The following is a 19,691-nucleotide window of genomic DNA, read 5'->3' as shown; positions in this document are numbered from 1 at the left end:
AATATGGTGACCAGAAAGAACCTCTCTCTTTTCAATGCTTCTCGAATCCGAAGTAAATAGACGTGATTGTTTCGTGTGCACGTGAATAGGCGTCCAATTTGAGATGGTCTGGACGCCGTTTTATTACGAAGGCCTTTACACTTGCTAAACGATCAATACCTCAAACTAAGGTATTGTTCGGTAATCTTTGAACCATTCGAGAGCGCTGCCAAGACTGTTGCCTTATCGATAAGATGTCTATTTTTACCATACGTGCTCTCTAAGTAAATAACTGTACTGCGTAGAAATCTAATGCTATATGATATGTACTTAAAGGCGAGTAGAAAATGACAAGAATATAAAAATTCCTAAGACTTTGCAGAATCTCTCCCCAACAGGCTGGTAAATTGTTAGGGTTAATGTAATGATTGGAATATCGGTATCGATATACCAATACACACTTCCACTTGATTGCATACTGAGGTCTAATGAAACAGCTTCCTGCTCTAGGACGAGGTCGCCCACGAGCGCGCAAAGCTAAATTTACACTTTAAAGTGTGAAACATTACTCCCAGCAGCATCTTCCTCCGAACAGTACGCCTTAAATCGAGGACCTTTCTGGTCACGCGACACTGCCTTAACTGAGCCCCAGTCAGTGAACAACCGCTCAGAAATGGCATTACAAGCACGAGAAATATCTTAAGCATACTCATCCTAAGCACTGGAGAGACGTAGGGTATTCTCTCGGTGAATGTTGACTACGATGCCTACTTCTGGCAGCAGCCATGTTGATGGTCATGCTCAAGATGCCGATTCTCAGACTCCCCTGCTCAAAAAGTCGCTCAATAAGTCTGCTACTGTGTCCAAAAAAGTGATTTTGCTTTTCCAGAATTGGTGGCTGTGGGAGATTGTATCTGCTATCACTGCTGTTCTAGCAATCATTGTGATTATTGTTATTCTTGTCGTTTTTGATCAAAGTTCTCTTCCCGATTGGCCCTCTGTATTTACTGTGCGATCTATCTGCTACCTGCATTCCAACATAATGCTGAAGACTTGCGTAGATAAACTCAGTCATCTCCTTCTTTGCCACAATAGCGAAGCTTTCCATTACGTCGGCTGTTGGAGCCTCGATCTCGCAATCGAAATGGTTATGGTACCGCCAGGATGAGCCTCGCCCTCTCAAAGACCTCCAGCTTTTCGACGATGCCAGTCGGGGGCCATGGGGAGCAGTGAGCTTATTGATGAACATCAAAGCAAGGTAGGCGTGCATAAATCATGCTTCCATTAACAAGCTGATCGCAACTACAGACATCTGACTTTCGTTGGCTCAATCATCATTGCCATGATGCTACTCTTCGATCCGTTTTTGCAGCAAGTCGTGGTCTATCCGGACAGGCTTGTAGCATCCGATAAAGTTGCCACTATTGTCAGAGCTCAGAGGTATCAAGCTCGTAGTTATGAAGGCCTGCCCTTACCTTCGATAGTCGATATCTCCATGAAGGTGATCTCAGAAGCGAGATCACGTTGATCATAAAAATACTAATTTTCCAACCAGGCAGCCATCTACAGTGGAGTATTTGACGTTGACGATCGAGCAGATGTGAAGGTGGATCATCACTGTTCTACCGGCAAGTAAGTAATGAAACAGTCGACATTCAGAGCGTCTCTCAACTTCTATAGCTGCACTTGGAACAGTTTCTCTTCATTGGCCATTTGTAGCAAATGTCTCAATGTCACCTCTTCCGTCGAGAAGAGGTGCAACGATAGTGGATGCTACGAATTCTTCCTGCCCGGTGGACCTTCGCTCTTAGGCTTTGGAGGACAGATCAACTCAAGCGTTAGCCAGGTTTCGACAGATCTCGATGACATCGAGGCATCTGTGGTCAGATTCTCGTCTTTGTTCTCCAAGAGGATGAATGATTCAGATGATGTCCAGGCGTGGGAATGTGCGCTATTGTACTGCGTCAATACATACTTCGCGTCAGTCACCGATGGAGACATAGACCAAAGAATAGAGAAGACCTGGCGCAACAACTCTGCTTCTCATTCCCAGGGCTCCGATCTGATATACAATCCTCCACAGTCGATAATCAACATCACGGGCAACGCCTCTACTTTCAAGGTGGCTAGCGTCGCAGCAAACGCAATGAATAGCTTCATGTCCGAGACTTTCACTGGTAGTGGTGGGATAAATTCGTCAAGCTCGGGCTCTGCCTTCTCCTCGGACATCATTCATGCCCTTTACAATACCCGAAATTACTCGAAGAGCATCGAGAACCTAGCGACCTCTATGACAAACAATATTCGCCAACAGAAGGACAGCGATTCGAGTACGTTCGAGGGCGTCGCATACAAGACAGAGACTTATGTACACGTCCGTTGGGCATGGTTCTTTTATCCAGCTACGGTGTTAGCGCTGTCGCTGCTATATTTGCTCGGCACGATAATCGAGTCGAGGAATCGCGATATCCTAATTTGGAAATCTTCGAATTTGGCCCTACTCTTGCATGGACAGGATTTGGAGCTGAGCAATAGTGATCGTGTCCCTGTAAACAGATTGAGCGAGATGAATGAAATGGCAAAAGACATCGAGATTGAGTTGATCCAAACGAGTGATGGAGACTGGAAATTGGTGCAGCGATGACTGGGACGGAAAGGCTGCATGGAGGATTGAGAAGCCTCATGGGTGATTCTTGGCTTATAGCATTTCAATGAACTTCAATTCATATTTCGAACCCAGCCACTCTTCTGGCGTTGCTTTAGGCCTGCTGCTTGCTTTCTTTCTTTGAATTAACGGTACATATATCGCATGCGTCCGCATTCATTCACTAGCTCGCACCCACTATCGCTGAGAAACGTGCGATTATTCGTCACTGCCTCCTAATGGTAGAAGACAAAGCTCTGCGTACCGGTCGTAGACATAGTTGAGGATGTTGTGCTTTACCCACCGTTCTACGGTGTTGACTCAAACCGGCCATAGGCGCATGGCGCCGTGCTTTAGGGTCCTGGGGTCGTTGCTAAGACCGATACAAGTCAAGAGCATCCAGCTCACGACAGTGAGAGCCTTGGCTTGTGCAGGAGTCCGGGGTCTCTCGTGTTAATGGGCCTTGTTCCAAGTCCTCCAACATAAAATATCCATTTGCTCAGAGCAACGACTTGTTTGTGATAGGATAGAAAGAGGAAGATAGAAACAGAGTCAGATATTTAAAAGCGTGAGCAGTGGTTGATCCATGTGCTTTCTTCTCTTCCTATCATTTCGGGTCCCTGCAAATAGTAATGAATGCTCCTGGAAAGAGATGTCAAATGGGCACCTCGCTGAGGGGTCACCCTTCCCTTACTTGCAGTGTGATCTCCAAGAGCGGTCGAAGCCTACCTACCTCTACTACTCAACGCGCTTCAGCATCATTCAGACATTGCTCTTGAATCAGCTATCCATCTTGCTGGTCAACAAAACAGCCAGCGAAAACTTACTCTCAGGCCCCAACAAGCTACCAAGTCACACTTTGCTTGTTGAGGCCACCTGACGAAGATCGCTCTCAGGTCCGAATCAGTCTTCAATCATGACCAGCAGAATTTGACAATACGCCTGACATTTCACCCTTTGACGACACCGGTGCTGGAAAGACTTCCATTCAAGTCCACCTCTTGGTTCGGTTCCATATCAGCTCAACCACCAGATCGCCATAGCGGTGCCCGACTCAGTCGTGACCTTCCTCCATGGCTTTGCTTGATGTTTTCAATAGCTTGGAGTGTGGGCGGTAGTGGTGTCTTGTCTAATTTTGGTCATCACGGATGCTGCCTACCGAACCGAAGCAGTCTTTCCCAACCACCTCGCGTTCGAATCCGAGTGATGGATCCACTCTGGAAGGGATTTGGAAAAGTACCTCGTCGCCTTTGGAAAGGGGCCAGGTATGTGTCTTGCAATCAAGTGTGTCTCCACTCGTATTGCTGGCCTATCAATACCATAGAGTTGATTGGATGCAACATATTTGGGCTTACGCGGAGAATTACGTGACCCTAGCCACGATCTTCCGACGCTTCGACTTCGAGCTGTACGAGACAACACGAGAGGATGTAGATCCTGCATTTCAGTTCATGGTCCCATCGCTCAGATTGGATTCAAAAGGCATGCGAGTTTTGGCGAAAGTGTAGTACCTTCGCGGAAAAACGATGACAACGATTCGTGCTGCCGAGGCGATCGAGCACTAGCGCTATCGTACTTGTAGTGGAAGATTAGTGCAAGATTACCTGCTCTACGTAAAGTACATGTAAGTGCTGGGTACTCGTCCATCCACGGTCCATGTCAAAAGCGCTCGGCTACTCCTTACAAGACTACTGATTTGACGCTGTGCTAACACTTGTTAAACGACACCGAATCAACACCTGAGTCAACACTTTGACACTCATTGTCTGCTTTATTTACGTTCGTTTATGCCTCCCGTATCATCATTACCACCACCGACTGACAACCCCGCATCATCAACTTTAACCCCACGCTCCAAGATTCGAGGTTTCACATACTTGCGAAGCCATACCCAATTCTCCTCCACCACCACCCTCCCATTCTCAAACACTACATAGACCCCTTCTCGCAGCCGCAGGAGCCGCCTCATCAGATCCATCACTTCTCCAGCCGATCCAGTGCCTGACTCTTCATCGCGTGCCATCAATCCCCTATCAAACACAGTGTCGACCTCTGGCGAATTTGAGCGGAACCAAGGTAGACCTGGACCGGAGCAAGCTCTACATGCAGCTCCTTTAGATTTTGCCACTGGAGAACACTCAGAAGGCATGGCAAGGAATCGAGCAGGAAGTGCACCCAACGGCGCGCACAAGACTTCTGAGTCTGCTTCCTCTAGCCTAACAGGTCATCCCCAAGATCAAATGCCTACCATCAGACTCCTTCCACACCAAGACCCTCGCTCTAATAGACCATCTCTGTCATTTCCAGCTACCTCCAGGACTCTCCCACATGAAGATTGTGTGATTCGCGTTGGTCGATACTCGGAGCGTGACATCAATCCCAACCCCCCTCAGCATACGCCATCTTCTGCTCCTGTGGGGTTCAAATCAAAAGTGGTCAGTCGAAGACACTGCGAATTTTGGTGCTCTCAGGGACAATGGTACATCAAAGACGTCAAGAGTTCTTCTGGAACTTTCCTCAATCATATAAGACTAAGCCAGCCAAGTGCCGAGTCAAAACCATTCCCAGTCCACGATGGGGATGTAGTCCAACTGGGTATTGATTTCAGAGGTGGTGAAGAGATGATATTCAGATGCGTGAAGATACGGGTGGAGTGCAATCGGGCATGGCAGAAGACCATCAATAATTACAAGTTAGCGACTGGGCTGCACCAAATCTGAAAAATTGCGGGCTGACATTTACACAGTGTGAAGACGCATAAGCAACTCCGTGATTTGGGAAAGACAGCTACGAAGAAAGACTCTGACACAACATCTTCTCATTCTTCCGAGTGTTCAATATGCCTAATGTCAATAGCCGTAAGTCCGGACCCTGTCCTTCTTTTGCAGGCGCCGTTTGTGCTGAAATCTGCAAGCCATGCCAATCGCTCTTTGTTGCACCATGTTCGCACGTCTGGCATTACAAGTGCATTCGGCCAATACTCAATGATCATAAATCTTGGCCGCAATTCTTGTGCCCAAACTGCCGAGCGGTCACTGATTTGGAGGCTGATATTGAGGACCCAGAGGATGGGAATTGGGAAGATGAGAATGGTACGGAGTCGAGTCCTGAGATTGGCCCAACCCATGACACCAATGATATGATAGCGGAGCAGAGAGAAATGGCGATGGGTGGCGAGGATAACGGACTGTCCAATACGGCATCTAGACTTCTGACTGTAAGAGATGATAGCCACTCAACGCCTTCTGTGACGGCTTCATCGGATCCCACGAATGGCGCAAACACAGCTCCAGGCCTGCTCACTCGTCGTGGCGCTCGCCGAATCTCTCCTCCCTTTTCCTACGCTGGGGACCAATCAGCCTCTAAATCTACCCCGGGTGCAGTGCAGTTTTTACGGCCCATTACGCCCACTCAGCCCCTTTTAGGAACCGAGGATTTCAACGAATCTGCGTTACGAACGCCAACGACAGAAATGCTCATACACGATGGACCTATGACACCTACGAATAATGCAGGCCCTTTTGTTTTCGATGGTAGTGCAGGGAGAAGAGTGGATAACGGTCTGTTAGGACGAGCGGACCACATGTCATCAGATGCTTGAGATCGGACAGGATATCAATGGTCTGTGCTGTGGCTTGCAGGTTATCAAGAGTCAGAAAAGGGCATTCAACGGGACCATCATCTCGGAATGGCTGCTTCCTTTTCAAAATTCAACCTTAGCCCTGAGCGCTCAGCATTATTGTGCAGATAATTATTTTCGGAGGTACAAACAGTTAGCTTCTCAGCTTTGTAACATACCACCTGACCATCATCAACAATCATGCTACTCCGTTCGTAGAACCTTCATCCTCTACCCCGCCATCATGCCCCCAACTATCGCCTCTCCGCTCCGCATGCTCCTCCTCTCCACACCGGAAACACCTCCTTCCTTTCTCAAAGGTAATAACACCACCTTCCCGCCTCATCCTGGTCATGTAAGTGTGTTCTCTACCTTCACTGACGATACGCTCCGCCAGATGTCTCCCATTACGAAATCCGGACGCCCTACTACAATGCCGCCATCCCCATCTGGCGGGACGAACTCCCCACTTCTTCACCCGAACTCGAGGCGTGGAAGGAAGAATGGCTGGGGCAAGAAGCGGGCGAAGTGGTACAAGCAGTAGGAGCATGGATTGTATGTTTCAGGAAGCCTAAGGAAAAGGCAGAGCTGGTACGCCAAAGTCTGTCGTCCAAAGACCGTGTAGAAGGAGCTGATGGCGATGCGCCTTCGGTAGGATACAACACGGAATCTACTAGCCACAATCCACGAGGTGGTGAGCAATCACACGAGCTCTGGCTATGCTACAAGTGAACCTCTGCTGCTGGCAGTGGGCACGCAGCAGACGATAAGTCCTGGTCTGGAGGTTACTAATGAGGAATGGGAGAATCTTTGCATGGACTGTGGATCTTGGGAATGGATTGATGGGGAGCTGGATTGGAAAGTGGAATGGAAAGGAGAAGGCAAGAAGGAGAGAAACGAGTTTGGAGGTGAGTCTAGGATCTCGACCCAGCAGACAAAGAGGAATTGGTGCATCTGTGCTGATTCTGGCGCTTTCCAAATAGAGAGGAGAGGTATCGAGCGACTGAAGGAAGCGCTCGAAGCATGCGAGTGGGAGGGTGTTGATGTGGACAACATATCTGACGACCTGGGATTGGAGAATGGCTTTAGCGCCGAGGCAGCGGAAGTAGAGCGAGAAATGATGGAGTTGAAAATGACCGTGAATGGAGCAGAAGGATCCGATGAGGGTGCAGACGAGGGCGTAGAGGAGCTGGAGAACATGATGCTGAAAATGCAGGCGATCAAAGACATGGGTGCCGACATGCCCGAATCAGAGAGAAAAAAGTTCGCGGCGAAGGCCGTGAGAGATGTTATGAGGGCACTTTAGGTCCCGTATTTTCAGGATTGATCTTGTGCTCCTGGGTATCGAGTGTCGCCTTGATACATCTTGGCGCTTTTCTGAGCGTCCACGCCCCCTCCTGGAAGAGGAGTCGATGCCCAACCCTGCAATTTCATGACGGATCGCAAACGTTTTATGCCATTCTCCATGGGTATCGGATGACCTTCCTTCCTCATCTCGCAACCCCCTCTCAGCCACCTCTTGGGCCCCTCTGGCCTCTTGCCCTATTGACAGTCGCCCTTCCTCTCGCCAACCCAACACCTCTCCCTCTCGTCCCTCTCGATCTGAACATGGGCGCATTCCTGCAATGTCATTAGCCTCCCTGCTTCGCTCATGACGAGCAGAAGTCATCGCAATAGCGCCGTAGAAAGACCCTACCTCAACATATCCGGCACGATAAAAAATCTTACATGGCTTCCCCGTATGTACACCTGATCTAGATGGCTAACTCGACCGTCACGCGCGGTAACGGTGATGTCTTTGAGCTGCACGTTCATGTTGTCTTCGGCTGCGGGTGAGTTAGCAAAAAGGCCAGGTACTGTAGCAGGTTTGTCGGGCCTGTCTGGCGCCAAGAACCTGAGTACCTTCGATGAGCTTGCCCCGGTAGACTTGGCCAGATGTGATCTCGAGGGTTATGACATGGTTCTGCGAAGGACCTGTTAGCTTGTATCCACCCTACAGTGGGATGGACTTAGGAATTACCTGAGCCTCATTGAGAAGCTTTATTGGTATACCGATTGTGCTGGTCATGATGACAGGCTACGCGTAAAGACACTGTTTGTATTGCGATTTGCGCGAAAGGAACAAATTTTTGGTGCCTGCTAATGGAAATAAAGCAGTGATGTGACTTCGGGCATTTCCATTTCGATAAGGCTGATATTAGCGCCCTTTGCCGCCAAGCCTCGATTTTAGCCTCCAGTGTGAGACTCTGTCTTCTGCGCTCCCATTGAACTCCACGTCGCCCGAATGAATGTCTCGGCGACGCTCAGTGTTTTCAGCTTACTACGAAAACCCTCGCTATGTCTACCTCATGCTACTGTTCCTACCTTTGATCGCGTACCAATTTCTATAGCTACAGCTCTAACCGCCGCCAATGGAGGTCAGAGACCTGATATCAGAGCTATTGTACTTGACAAAGATAATTGTTTTGCCAAACCCAAAGAAAGTAGTATCCATAGCCCATACAAAGTACGTCTAATCAATTTCGCTCGTTTCCTCCCACAGTGTCAGTCGTTTCTTGAATTCCGTTCCGAAAGAAAAGCAAGACATGGCATTCTGAGATCAATAGAAACATTTTGAATCTCTTCGCAAGATGTTCCCTGGCGCTCGTGTGTTGATCGTCAGCAACTCGGCCGGCACACAAGATGACCCCGAGGGGAAAGAAGCCAAACTCCTGGAACAGGCCACGGGGGTCAATGTTTTTAAGCATTCGACAAAGAAGCCTGGATGTGGCCCTGATGTATTTAGGCACTTACAGAATATTCCAAAGATTCGGGTGGAACATCCAGGTCAGATTGCTGTAGTTGGGGATAGGCTCTTCACAGACATAATCATGGCAAGTACGATGGGCTCTTGGTCGATTTGGATCGAGGATGGCGTTGTAAAGAATGATGGGATTGTAAGTGAAAAAAGTCCTTGGAGCGGCTTGAGGTCCGGCGCTCACAATATTCTAGTTCTCGAGGATAGAGAAAGGGTTGCTGGGTTTTCTGATCCGACGCGGCTTCAAGGCTCAAATCCCAAAGAGTGATTGATTGATCGGCTTTAGAAAGTCATCTCGGTCACTATCTTGAGATTCCATTGCCGCACCGCAGTCAGATAGAAGATCTTAGGGCTAGGACGTGGTGGCAGCAGCATTCCTACTTAACTCAGGATCATCTCCTGGTGGGGAAGGGGCAACTAGAGCATGGATCGCATTGACAGGGTGCGAAGAGGTGTTACACATTGGACCTCAGGCAAGTCTACAAATGGTCCAGTTGGATGTGTAGATGGCCTGATAGAATGCTGGCCTGACAATCGGTTGAAGGCCTGTGCCTAGAGCGAAGTCTGCAGCGCAAACATATGGCAGTAATGGAAAGTTCGAAGAACTTATCCTTGAAGCAAACCTCTACAAATTTGACCGTTTCCATTATTGGTGCATTATTGGATGATGATTGGCACAGACAGCAGACGGCATTCTAAGTCGTAGACTTTCTCCCCCACTGCGCTGCTTAGGGACTCAGGGACTTAGGGACTTAGGGCTCCCTTGACTGTTCGTCAACGTTGAATGGCGTCAGCTGCTATGCGCCACCATGCGTATAGCAGCACATGACCATACTTTATGATTTTGTCGTTCGAGGTCGATTCGCTCTCCTGCAGGCTGCAGCTTTGCGGCCGACCGGCGCTTCTTAGACCTCCGAAACACGGCCTAAATTATGCTAAAAGGCTAAATTCAGTGCCTTGAAACCCCGTTCCTGAAAATAATCCTCGGCAAAAACAGGTACAACACCCACTCCCCCGCATCAAGGTACTTACCACGTTTAGGTTAACCGTACTTACCTTACGAAGATTTCCAAACCGTTGGTCTTTTTTAAACTTCAGCTGACGGCAAAATGCGCGCGGGTCTTTGGGAGTTGGGAATTGGGAATTGGGAACAGGGAACGGCAACGTCTTCCAGTTCCAGAAAATGTTACTCTAATAATAGCAGGCTGTTGGGTAGGCGAGCCTCTTAATGTGATTCTCTTAAAGAGAGCTGGCGAGCTCATAATCTTCGACGGTAACGTGGTAATAATGGTCAAGGATGCTCCATTCCAACCTCCAATCTAGGTATCGCCCTACACGAGTTGTAAGGGGTGTGACGATACCTGCTTGGCACGGCGCAGTTTCTTCTTCATGATGACAACTCAAAACGCTCCTAAGAATTGCGATGGCGCAGGGATCTCGCAGAATCATGCATGAATTTTGGCACTTGCAGGTTCCACTGCGGGGGGCCTGGCGGTTATGAATTATGATCGAGGAAGCCTCACGGGTCTAAGAAACCCTCTTCACGGTGAAGAAGGATACCTAATTCACAACATGTTGCTCCTTGGCTTGAGTCAGACGTAGGAAATATTGTACGAGTAGTTTAATGGGTAGAAAAGTTCCGGCGAACATTTCTTTCAGGCCATCATTCAAATAAAGTGTCTTCATAGAAAAGTTGATCGAGCCTTGGCGTGAGGTTCGGAGGTTCGCTTGTGTTGCTCTGCGTTTCCGATTTTCAGGGGTTCGAATCTTACCGCCCCTCAGCAAAGGTAAACCTCCCATCTCTTCCCTTCGACCACATCCTCACCATCATATCGTCAGAGCCTCTACCTTGTTGTCGTCGGTCTTTGACGACGTTAACATTCCTTTTTCTTGTCTTGCTTTGTTGTTTCTGCCAATTGGACATCGCCACTCCTTTCGGGTCCAGGCTTATTCACTCCTTTAGCTGCCGTTCTTTCAACAGCACAACTTGTTCAACCAACACCACCACCTTTTCCGCCACTGCCGATTCCGACACAACGTCTTCACTCCTCTGCTCTGGTCCAGCATCTACTTATTGGCTCCGTTGGTAGAACGACTTGCCGCCCCGTCCTGCTGATCGCAGTCTTACGTTCATTCGAATCCCTCCTTGTCGAACGCGACTTTGAAGGCCCAGCGCTTCTCACTTCTACGTTTCCAATACTGCCCCCTCTAACGGCCTCGTAATAAGGTACTTTGCTATTTTACAAGTCGCTGTGAACATTTGAACCTGCAAAGGAATCGCCTGCGACCTCTTCTTCAAAGATGTCGTCGTCAACACCCTCGCCAACTGTCTCTGCCACTGCTGGGGCTCCTATATCTCGCCGACCACCTCGCAAGAGCACTCTCACCCAACAACAAAAAAACCAGAAACGGCAAAGAGCGACACAAGAGCAACTCCTGACACTCGAAGACGAATTCATCAGAAACCCCACACCTACGGCCACCGTCCGGGAACGTATCGCGCAAGATATCAGCATGACCGAGAGGTCTGTCCAGATATGGTTTCAGAATAGGTTGGTGCCGGGCATGGTGTCACAGATTTACAGCAGCTGATGAACCTGGCATAGGCGTGCCAAGATAAAGTTGCTTGCGAAGAAGAGCATTGAAACAGGAGAGGACTGCGATGCAATCCCTGAATCAATGCGCACCTATCTTGCCAACCAAGCCATGGAGTCCGGCAAACCTCTCGCAAGAGAGTTTCTCGGCCGCTCCCCAAATCATATGAGTGCTTACGGCAGCGGTGGAATGCTTCTGAACCCCGACTCCGCCCAAGCCGGTAAAATCGGTACGCAGACCAGCCCTGCTCTCCATATCTATATGACCACCTAATAGCGTTGATAGTCATCCATCACTTCACCTGCAAATCCTTAAGTATAGGTAGTTGGCGTCGTGTAGGGCAAAACGCCATGGATCTTGTCGTCTTCTATGCCCCGGACAAAGCCTGCCTTACATATTACATCAACAATGAAGGAGCCGGCTACAAGATCGAATACCCCTTTGCTTACATCAAGAACATAAGTCTTGAATATGGTGACCCCGCAGAAGAGGCAAGTGGGATGCCAACCCGACCTCGCGGACTCTTGGTGGAATTGAATAGGCCTCCTAACTTTTTCATGGACTCAGCTGGTACCGGAGGCTTTCACCAATGTGGGGACTTTACGGAAGAGCAGCAAGCTTCGTTGATTATGGTGCATCACCTGGGTGGCCATCCCAAAGTCCTCACTGGACAATTGGCCAAATTGGTTTCGTTGGACTCTTTCCAAAACAGACACTGTCCATACGATCTACATACGATGGCAGCATCTGCCCCCGTTTCACCTATGATGGCTCCTCCTCGCCCATCATCACAGCCGACGGCTCAAATGGCACATCCACACCTCGCTATGTTTCAGGAGAATGGTTTCGGTATGCCACCACCAGGGCCACGAGGTCACAAGCGTACTCGAAGTCGATCTGTGCCTGTTGCTGTTGACTTCTCGATGATGCCCCCGATGCCGTCTTTCCATATTCAACGTCCTTCAACCAACATGACTGATGCAACTCTCTACGCACCCATCCCTCAACACCAGCATGATCTTAGTCCTCTTGGGCCAAATCTACGGATCGACACCTCCGCAGGCTATGGTCTTGACTACCGTCAGTACCCTTTGTCCGCGGCTACAACCGGCTCGCCGTCCGAGTATGCAAGTCCATCGTACTACTCATCTAGTACACACATGGACTCCGTACCTGCTTCTAGTTTCAACCCGTCCTACAGCCTCCCTTTCCTTTCGCCTATGCATAGCGAGCACCCGAGCACCATTAATCCTTCGGTATCACCTTTGTCAGCCTACAGTCATGGCGACCCTGTCATTGCCGATGGATCACCCCCTTTAGCCCACATGCACCGAAGTACATCTGCTGATTTTCTGTCCATCTCACAAGATCATCATTCGGCAATGTCTGACGATGGGTATTCGCTCAGTGAGATGTACTCGAAGCAGAATCTGAATTTGCAGATGCACTCGCCGGGCGCGAAGATGGATGATTCTGACTTCGGCATGCAAATGCAAGAAGAGTCATCTAGTGAGGAGCTTGACATGCACAATATGGTTTCATTCAGTCACATGGACCATTCAAGTCTGAGTCCTGAGAGAACCGGATGATCATTCATAATCCCAAGTCCGAGCGATTGCCTTCTACGTGTGGAATTTCAAAGATAGCGTCGGATGGATGGTCTGTTAGGGGAGTTTCCGAGGATATACCAGGGGCGGGTACATACAGAGGTTGGGTGCAGCGGGGAGCATTCTGTTCGGACAGAAGGCGGAATATCAAATTCATTACAGAGATTGTCAGCGCCTAATAAGCTGCACCTGGATCTTTATGCCGGCGTCTTGGTACTACTGGCTCTTGTCAAATGTTTACATTTATGACGGTCGTCTGTTCTTTCGTCCGGCGCGGGACGGCGGAGATGCAGCACTGTCGTTGAATTTTGTCTATCATGTAAAATAGCTTTCTTCCTCTCAGATAGGGATACACTCCGTTTGGATATGTGCAATGCAAATTATGACCCTATTGAACCCACATTTGACCGATGGAACCGCTCGCTGAGAGCCTGAAAGCCCAGATTACAGGCAAACATCACATGCACTACGTAAAAGACATCCAATCGTAATGGCTGTCTCTTCCCTCTTGCTGGTGAAACCAAGTCAGTAGTCCCTGTAGACACTAGACAGCTCGGCCGAGGTGCCAAGACCGAAGCCGAATGTGGAGGCATACTTTGAAGACGGCGACAAAGTTTTTCCAACCTTCCGCCCAAATCCTTCTTCCAGCACTCTCGACCATTCGCGAAGACACGATCAATCGCTTCGCCTAGCTGATCTGGCGCAGCCTACAGTTACTAACGTATCAATGACCTTGTTGCAAAGACTTGCGACTCTCGGCAGACTTGGCGAATAACGCAGTGGTGCCCGCGGGGAACACCTATGACTATATGAATGGCAATCAAAAGAGATTCTATCAGTAGACCATCGAGATAGCCGCCAATGAGGGACCATGGTCGCTGATGAGCATGATGGGGCTGGCGAAGGAGGTGATCGTTCTGAAGGAGATTTGGCCGTTTCACAAGAAACAAATGGGCAGCACCCCAGTCTCGCAGGCCAATCATCTCTACAGGCTCCTCCCTCGATTACCACTTCAACTCTCTCCCCGTCAAGTGCCTCACATTGCCTGACGATCTCATCTACCGACGCTGCCCACTTCACGGAGAAAGATAATGTGGCCGACGCTGATGGCACGGACGATGTACCAACCGCCGCAGGGAAGACAATTGGGGAAGGAAGCAAGCACCGGCGGAAATTCTCGGCAACTTCAAACTTGTCTGTAGACATCCACGCGACGAGCAGGCAAGACATAGTCCAAGAGCCGCCAAGGTCACTATTAAGTCCTGTCTCACCAGAAACGCCACTACAACCACATTCGCCGCTTTCCCCTTTGAGGTCACCTTCATTATCTCGGAGCCGGGACCGTGGGTTTTCTCTTCGCAGGGCGATTCCGGCGCGCAATATTCATGGACAGCCCGAGAGTAGCAGATCTGCTATGGAATTACAACCAACGGCTGCATCAGCAGTCCAGCAGGCTTCTACTGGCAGTGATTTTGGCAAGAAGCCGGAGGCAACGATCACCATTTTACCAGACCTCGAGACAGGCGACGACATGGAGACGCATCCCCAGTCCATCAAAAAGGCCCATGAATCACTGGATCTACCACATTACGAAACATGGATCAAAAGCAAAGCAGCTCATACCGGGCTGCTGTCAAAACTCCGGGCCATAAAAGGGAGAGTTCGCAAGAAGATCCTTAAGATTCAAGAGATTCCTCCTTCCAAGGATGGACGACATATTGACGTCGATCCAACTCGGAGGGAGCCTCTTCTAGACGAACGCACTGGTCGGAGATACATGAATAACACTATCACGTCGAGCAGATATACGCTGTATAACTTCTTACCTCGTCAAATGTTTGCGCAATTTTCAAAGTTGGCGAATTTCTACTTTCTATGCGTTTCGATCCTGCAAATGATTCCTGGGTTAAGCACCACAGGAACATATACGACCATCGTTCCCCTGGCATTTTTCGTTACTATCTCCATGGCAAAAGAAGGATATGATGATTTGAGGCGCTATAGGCTGGACAAGGCGGAGAATAGAAAGACTGCGATGGTTCTGCGTGGACACAAAGTCACTGCAACAAGTACAGACAACGTAGATCGCAGCACCGCGACACCTGATAAACGGGTTTATTGGGCAGAAACCAAGTGGGAAGACATAGGGATCGGCGACGTTGTCAAACTAGCGCGAGACGAAGCAGCTCCGGCAGATCTCACCGTATTACATACGAACGGGGCCGAGGAGGTGGCCTACGTGGAAACGATGGCGCTGGATGGAGAGACCAATTTAAAGAGCAAACAAGCGTTGCCGCAGTTAGCTAGGTGTTGCAGAACTGTAGAAGACATCGCCAGCTGCGAAGCTCACATCGTCGTCGAAGATCCAAATCTAGATCTCTACAACTTCGAGGGCAGAGTCACTGTTGGAGGCGAGACTCTTCCTTTGGCAAACAACGAGATCATCTATCGAGGGAGCGTTCTACGAAACACATCCGAGGCCATTGCCATCGTAGTTTACAGTGGCGAGGAGTGTAAGATTAGGATGAATGCCACGAAGAATCCTCGAATCAAGGCTGTGAGTACTAGGACTTCTCGTGATATATCCTTGAATGCGGCGCCTGCTGACATGCGTCGTTAAGCCTGCTCTTCAAACTGTAGTGAACAAGGTTGTTGTCATGCTTGTCGTTTTCGTGGTAGTTCTTGCGTTTTTCAATTCGGCGGCGTACCAAATCTGGCAGGAAACAACAGAAGAAAAGGCTTGGTACCTCACGAATGCCGGCGTTGGCTTCTTCCCTATTCTAGTGTCATTCATAATTCTCTTCAACACGATGATTCCACTTTCCTTGTATGTCAGCCTGGAAATTGTCAAGCTATTCCAAACGCTACTCATGAACGACGTCGACATGTATGATGAAGCCTCCAATACCCCAATGGAAGCGAGAACATCCACGATCAACGAGGAATTGGGTCAAGTCAAGTATATGGCCCATGAGAGACACTCTTTATGAACAGTACTGACACGTTTCCCCAGTTACATCTTCTCCGATAAAACGGGTACCTTAACGAATAATTCGATGCGGTTTCGGAAAATGAGTATAGCCGGTACAGCTTGGCTTCATGATCCAGACGTACAAGAAGAAGCCGTAAACGAGGGCACCCGCAAGCCAGCGCTTCAGAAAAGACACAGCAAAGGCAAGAAGCCTATCAGACGAGGTATCAATATATCGACCTCCGGCGAAACATCAGCGGCTCAAAGCATGTCTCCTACCTCCTGCGGGTCGGCTGTTGTCCACAACAGCTCGACAAGACCTCGCTGGAAGGCGTCTGCCAAGACCCCTACATCACAACCAGAGCTTGGCACAGCACAGCTATTGCAGTACATACAATATCGACCGTATACTCTATTCGCTTGGAAGGTCCGCTTTTTCCTGCTTTCAATAGCTTTGTGCCATACTTGTTATCCCGAGAGGAAGCGGGATGGCGAGATCGAGTATCAAGCCGCTTCGCCGGATGAGCAAGCTTTGGTACGAGCTGCTCAAGATCTTGGGTACATTATGATTGAAAGACAAAATTCAACAATCACTGTCAAAATGTTCCCTCAGGGCCCCGGCGACGAGCCTACGTTCGAGATATACCAAATACTTGATGTCATCGAATTCTCCAGCAACAGAAAGAGAATGTCTATTATCGTACGCATGCCCGATCATCGCATATGCGTTTTCTGCAAGGGAGCGGATTCGACTCTCATCCGCTTGCTGCGACTGTCTGGGCTCGCTCTTGCAAAGACGGTCGAGATCGAGCAACGTGTCAGCATGAGGCATAGCCTTGAGGCTCAGGAGGTTCTCAGACGTGCAAGCGAAGCGAATAGCCGGAAGGACAGCATGACCCGAAAGAGCATGAGCATCCATCGTCCCAGCCTCGGTGGCATTACTCGCCCAAGCATGACCGCTAAACGTCTTCAGCCAATCCGTGATGAACTTGATGACTGGTTGAAGGATCGTGAGACTGACGTGGACGTGTCTGCTGTCGATAATGGCAGCATCTACTATTCTCCCCGACCTTCGGCGCACTACGGTCCGACACAACGTCTCGCAAGTCTGGATGGTAGACCATCTTTTCGAGGAGATGATGCCGACGAGCTGGTAGAAGAGGCTTTGGTCGTCGATGACGGGGCAGTACTGGAAAGGTGCTTTCAACATATCAACGACTTCGCCACAGAAGGTCTTAGGACTCTGCTATACGCCTACAGGTATATGGAAGAGGATGAATACGAATCTTGGAAGAAAATCTATCGTGATGCCTCGACAAGTCTTGTCAACCGTCCTGAGATGATCGAAAAGGCAGGAGCCCAGGTGGAGAGAGACCTCGAGCTGGCAGGAGCGACCGCGATTGAAGATAAACTACAAAAAGGCGTACCTGAAGCTATCGAAAAGCTCCGCCGGGCTAAAATCAAGCTCTGGATGCTGACTGGAGACAAGCGCGAGACTGCTGTGAACATAGGACACTCTTGCAGATTGATCAAAGACTACTCGTCCATCACAGTCCTTGATCACGAGACCGGCGAGGTAAGCCAACGCATTGCAGCTGCAACTGTCGACATCAGCAATGGCCACGTCGCCCATTCGGTTGTGGTAATAGACGGCCACACACTCTCTCAAATCAATTCCTCTGAATCGGTCTACAAATTGTTTATTTCCTTGGCTATCCTCGTCGACACGGTCATCTGCTGCCGCGCTTCCCCTTCCCAGAAGGCCTCCCTTGTCAGCTCCATCCGCCATAAAGTCAACAACGCCATCACGCTTGCAATCGGTGACGGCGCTAACGACATAGCCATGATCCAAGAAGCTCACGTCGGCATCGGCATCACAGGGAAAGAAGGTCTCCAAGCTGCTCGCACGTCTGACTACTCTATTGCACAATTCCGATTCCTCACTAAGTTGCTCCTTGTTCACGGTCGATGGAATTACATTCGTACATGCAAGTATACTCTCGGAACCTTCTGGAAGGAGATGCTGTTTTACCTTACACAAGCCTTGTATCAGCGCTATGCAGGCTACACAGGCACCTCTCTCTATGAGTCCTGGTCACTATCACTGTTCAACACGCTCTTCACTTCACTCCCCGTTATCTTCATGGGAATCTTTGAGCAGGATCTTTCTGCTTCTACCCTCATGGCGGTGCCCGAACTCTACCACTCTCTTGGCCATCATAATGGTGGGTTTAAGATCAAGATCTACCTCGCCTGGGTCGCCATGGCAGCCTCGCAAGCCGTCATCGTTTTCTTCATCATGCTTGGCCTGTTCGGGCAAACGATGTTCACGACTGACAACGGGCTTTACGCTATGGGAGCGCTGACTTTCACGGCATGTATCTTAGTTATTGCAACCAAGATGCAATTCTGGGAGTTGCATAACAAGACATATACCTCTGCCATTTCGATGTTCATCAGTGTCGGCGGCTGGTTCCTCTGGTTGATCATTCTCTCAACTACATACCACAACAATATCATCTATGATGTTAAGGAAGGTTTCCTAGAGAGATTCGGCAGAAACGCGCTTTGGTGGCTGACGCTTATACTGGTCTTGGCAGCATGCTGGGTCCTGGAGATTGGCGTAAAGGCAGCGCAGTGCTCGTGGCTTCCAAGTGATGCCGACTGTTTCCGAGAATTGGAGAAAGATCCCGCCATCAAGAAAAGATTTGAAGAAGCTGCTTCAATGGAGTCTACTCATGCCAGAGGTAATCATCATGCAGATGCAAGTGGAGGTCTCCCACGTCAAAGGACGGCGGAAGAAGATCGCCAACGGGAGGGCGAAGTACAAGAAATGCTGGATCGCCCAAGACATTCAAGAGATACAAGTGGTGCTGAGCCCGAAGTTGAGACTGTTCGTACACGGAGGAGACGGCAGCACTCGGAGCCTGAAGTCAAAGCGCAGGAGTACAAGGTCTCATTCGCAGTGGAGGCGAAAGAAGATGCGAGAGACGAGGATGGTGATGATGATGCTAATGGAAAGGATAAGCTGCCAAGAAGAAGTGCTGATGTTTAGGAGCTATCGGAAAATGTTTTGGAAGTGTGAAGAGGAACCTGGACATTATATAATGGAGCGGATACCCATGGACCATGATGACATATGGGCGTTGAAAGCGGTAGTTCTTGAATCATGGGAAACCTTTGGATATCGCTTCGCATTGCATATGCGGAGGTTTTGTAAAGGCAACATTTAGAGGAACTGTAGCAAGTGACTGTGCAATTACATAGTCATATAGACAAAAGCTACGAAGAGTTGGTAACTCTTCACATATGTTGCGCGGAGAAGAGAATTAGTCAAGCCAACAACGATACTATACATGAGCATTGCGACTTCTTGGCGGGGATGAGTGATAAGCCGGTAGCAGAATCCGCAATTACGAAAGTTGCTGATGTTGGAGAGCTTAGTATACCTAGTCTTGGTTCATGATTTGGACTCTACG

At 49.3% G+C, this 19,691-nt stretch overlaps 8 protein-coding genes across 8 annotated transcripts; 7 read left to right on the top strand and 1 right to left on the bottom strand.

Moving 5' to 3' along the window:
• Nucleotides 1-742: 742 nt before the first annotated feature.
• HO173_010314 (uncharacterized protein) lies at nt 743-2,623 on the top strand (the record flags this gene model as incomplete). Its single annotated transcript, XM_037312200.1, has 5 exons — nt 743-988; nt 1,041-1,237; nt 1,288-1,480; nt 1,535-1,611; nt 1,660-2,623. The coding sequence occupies 5 exons, from the start codon at nt 743-745 to the stop codon at nt 2,621-2,623; spliced, it is 1,677 nt and encodes a 558-aa protein (XP_037160994.1).
• A 1,148-nt stretch (nt 2,624-3,771) lies between these two features.
• On the top strand, nt 3,772-4,131 carry HO173_010313 (uncharacterized protein; the record flags this gene model as incomplete). The annotated part of the gene is made up of 1 exon (XM_037312199.1): nt 3,772-4,131. One exon carries the CDS (start codon nt 3,772-3,774, stop codon nt 4,129-4,131), a length of 360 nt encoding a protein of 119 aa, XP_037160993.1.
• Nucleotides 4,132-4,770: 639 nt separating this feature from the next.
• Nucleotides 4,771-6,224, top strand: HO173_010312 (uncharacterized protein; the record flags this gene model as incomplete). Its single annotated transcript, XM_037312198.1, has 3 exons — nt 4,771-5,315; nt 5,370-5,481; nt 5,538-6,224. 3 exons carry the CDS (start codon nt 4,771-4,773, stop codon nt 6,222-6,224), a joined length of 1,344 nt encoding a protein of 447 aa, XP_037160992.1.
• Nucleotides 6,225-6,486: 262 nt separating this feature from the next.
• Nucleotides 6,487-7,548, top strand: HO173_010311 (uncharacterized protein; the record flags this gene model as incomplete). The annotated part of the gene is made up of 3 exons (XM_037312197.1): nt 6,487-6,562; nt 6,640-6,833; nt 6,898-7,548. The coding sequence occupies 3 exons, from the start codon at nt 6,487-6,489 to the stop codon at nt 7,546-7,548; spliced, it is 921 nt and encodes a 306-aa protein (XP_037160991.1).
• A 202-nt stretch (nt 7,549-7,750) lies between these two features.
• Nucleotides 7,751-8,310, bottom strand: HO173_010310 (uncharacterized protein; the record flags this gene model as incomplete). The annotated part of the gene is made up of 4 exons (XM_037312196.1): nt 7,751-7,862; nt 7,939-8,068; nt 8,145-8,205; nt 8,263-8,310. The coding sequence occupies 4 exons, from the start codon at nt 8,308-8,310 to the stop codon at nt 7,751-7,753; spliced, it is 351 nt and encodes a 116-aa protein (XP_037160990.1).
• A 216-nt stretch (nt 8,311-8,526) lies between these two features.
• HO173_010309 (uncharacterized protein) lies at nt 8,527-9,311 on the top strand (the record flags this gene model as incomplete). The annotated part of the gene is made up of 3 exons (XM_037312195.1): nt 8,527-8,748; nt 8,849-9,178; nt 9,234-9,311. 3 exons carry the CDS (start codon nt 8,527-8,529, stop codon nt 9,309-9,311), a joined length of 630 nt encoding a protein of 209 aa, XP_037160989.1.
• Nucleotides 9,312-11,340: 2,029 nt separating this feature from the next.
• HO173_010308 (uncharacterized protein) lies at nt 11,341-13,223 on the top strand (the record flags this gene model as incomplete). Its single annotated transcript, XM_037312194.1, has 3 exons — nt 11,341-11,591; nt 11,646-11,863; nt 11,920-13,223. 3 exons carry the CDS (start codon nt 11,341-11,343, stop codon nt 13,221-13,223), a joined length of 1,773 nt encoding a protein of 590 aa, XP_037160988.1.
• Nucleotides 13,224-14,112: 889 nt separating this feature from the next.
• Nucleotides 14,113-19,267, top strand: HO173_010307 (uncharacterized protein; the record flags this gene model as incomplete). Its single annotated transcript, XM_037312193.1, has 3 exons — nt 14,113-15,798; nt 15,863-16,200; nt 16,255-19,267. The coding sequence occupies 3 exons, from the start codon at nt 14,113-14,115 to the stop codon at nt 19,265-19,267; spliced, it is 5,037 nt and encodes a 1,678-aa protein (XP_037160987.1).
• Nucleotides 19,268-19,691: the final 424 nt, after the last annotated feature.

Source organism: Letharia columbiana (genome assembly GCF_014066305.1).
Source record: "Letharia columbiana isolate WasteWater2 chromosome Unknown Sc0000047_s0, whole genome shotgun sequence".
Classification (NCBI taxonomy): Eukaryota; Fungi; Ascomycota; class Lecanoromycetes; order Lecanorales; family Parmeliaceae; genus Letharia; species Letharia columbiana.
This window is presented reverse-complemented; position numbering and strand designations above follow the sequence as displayed.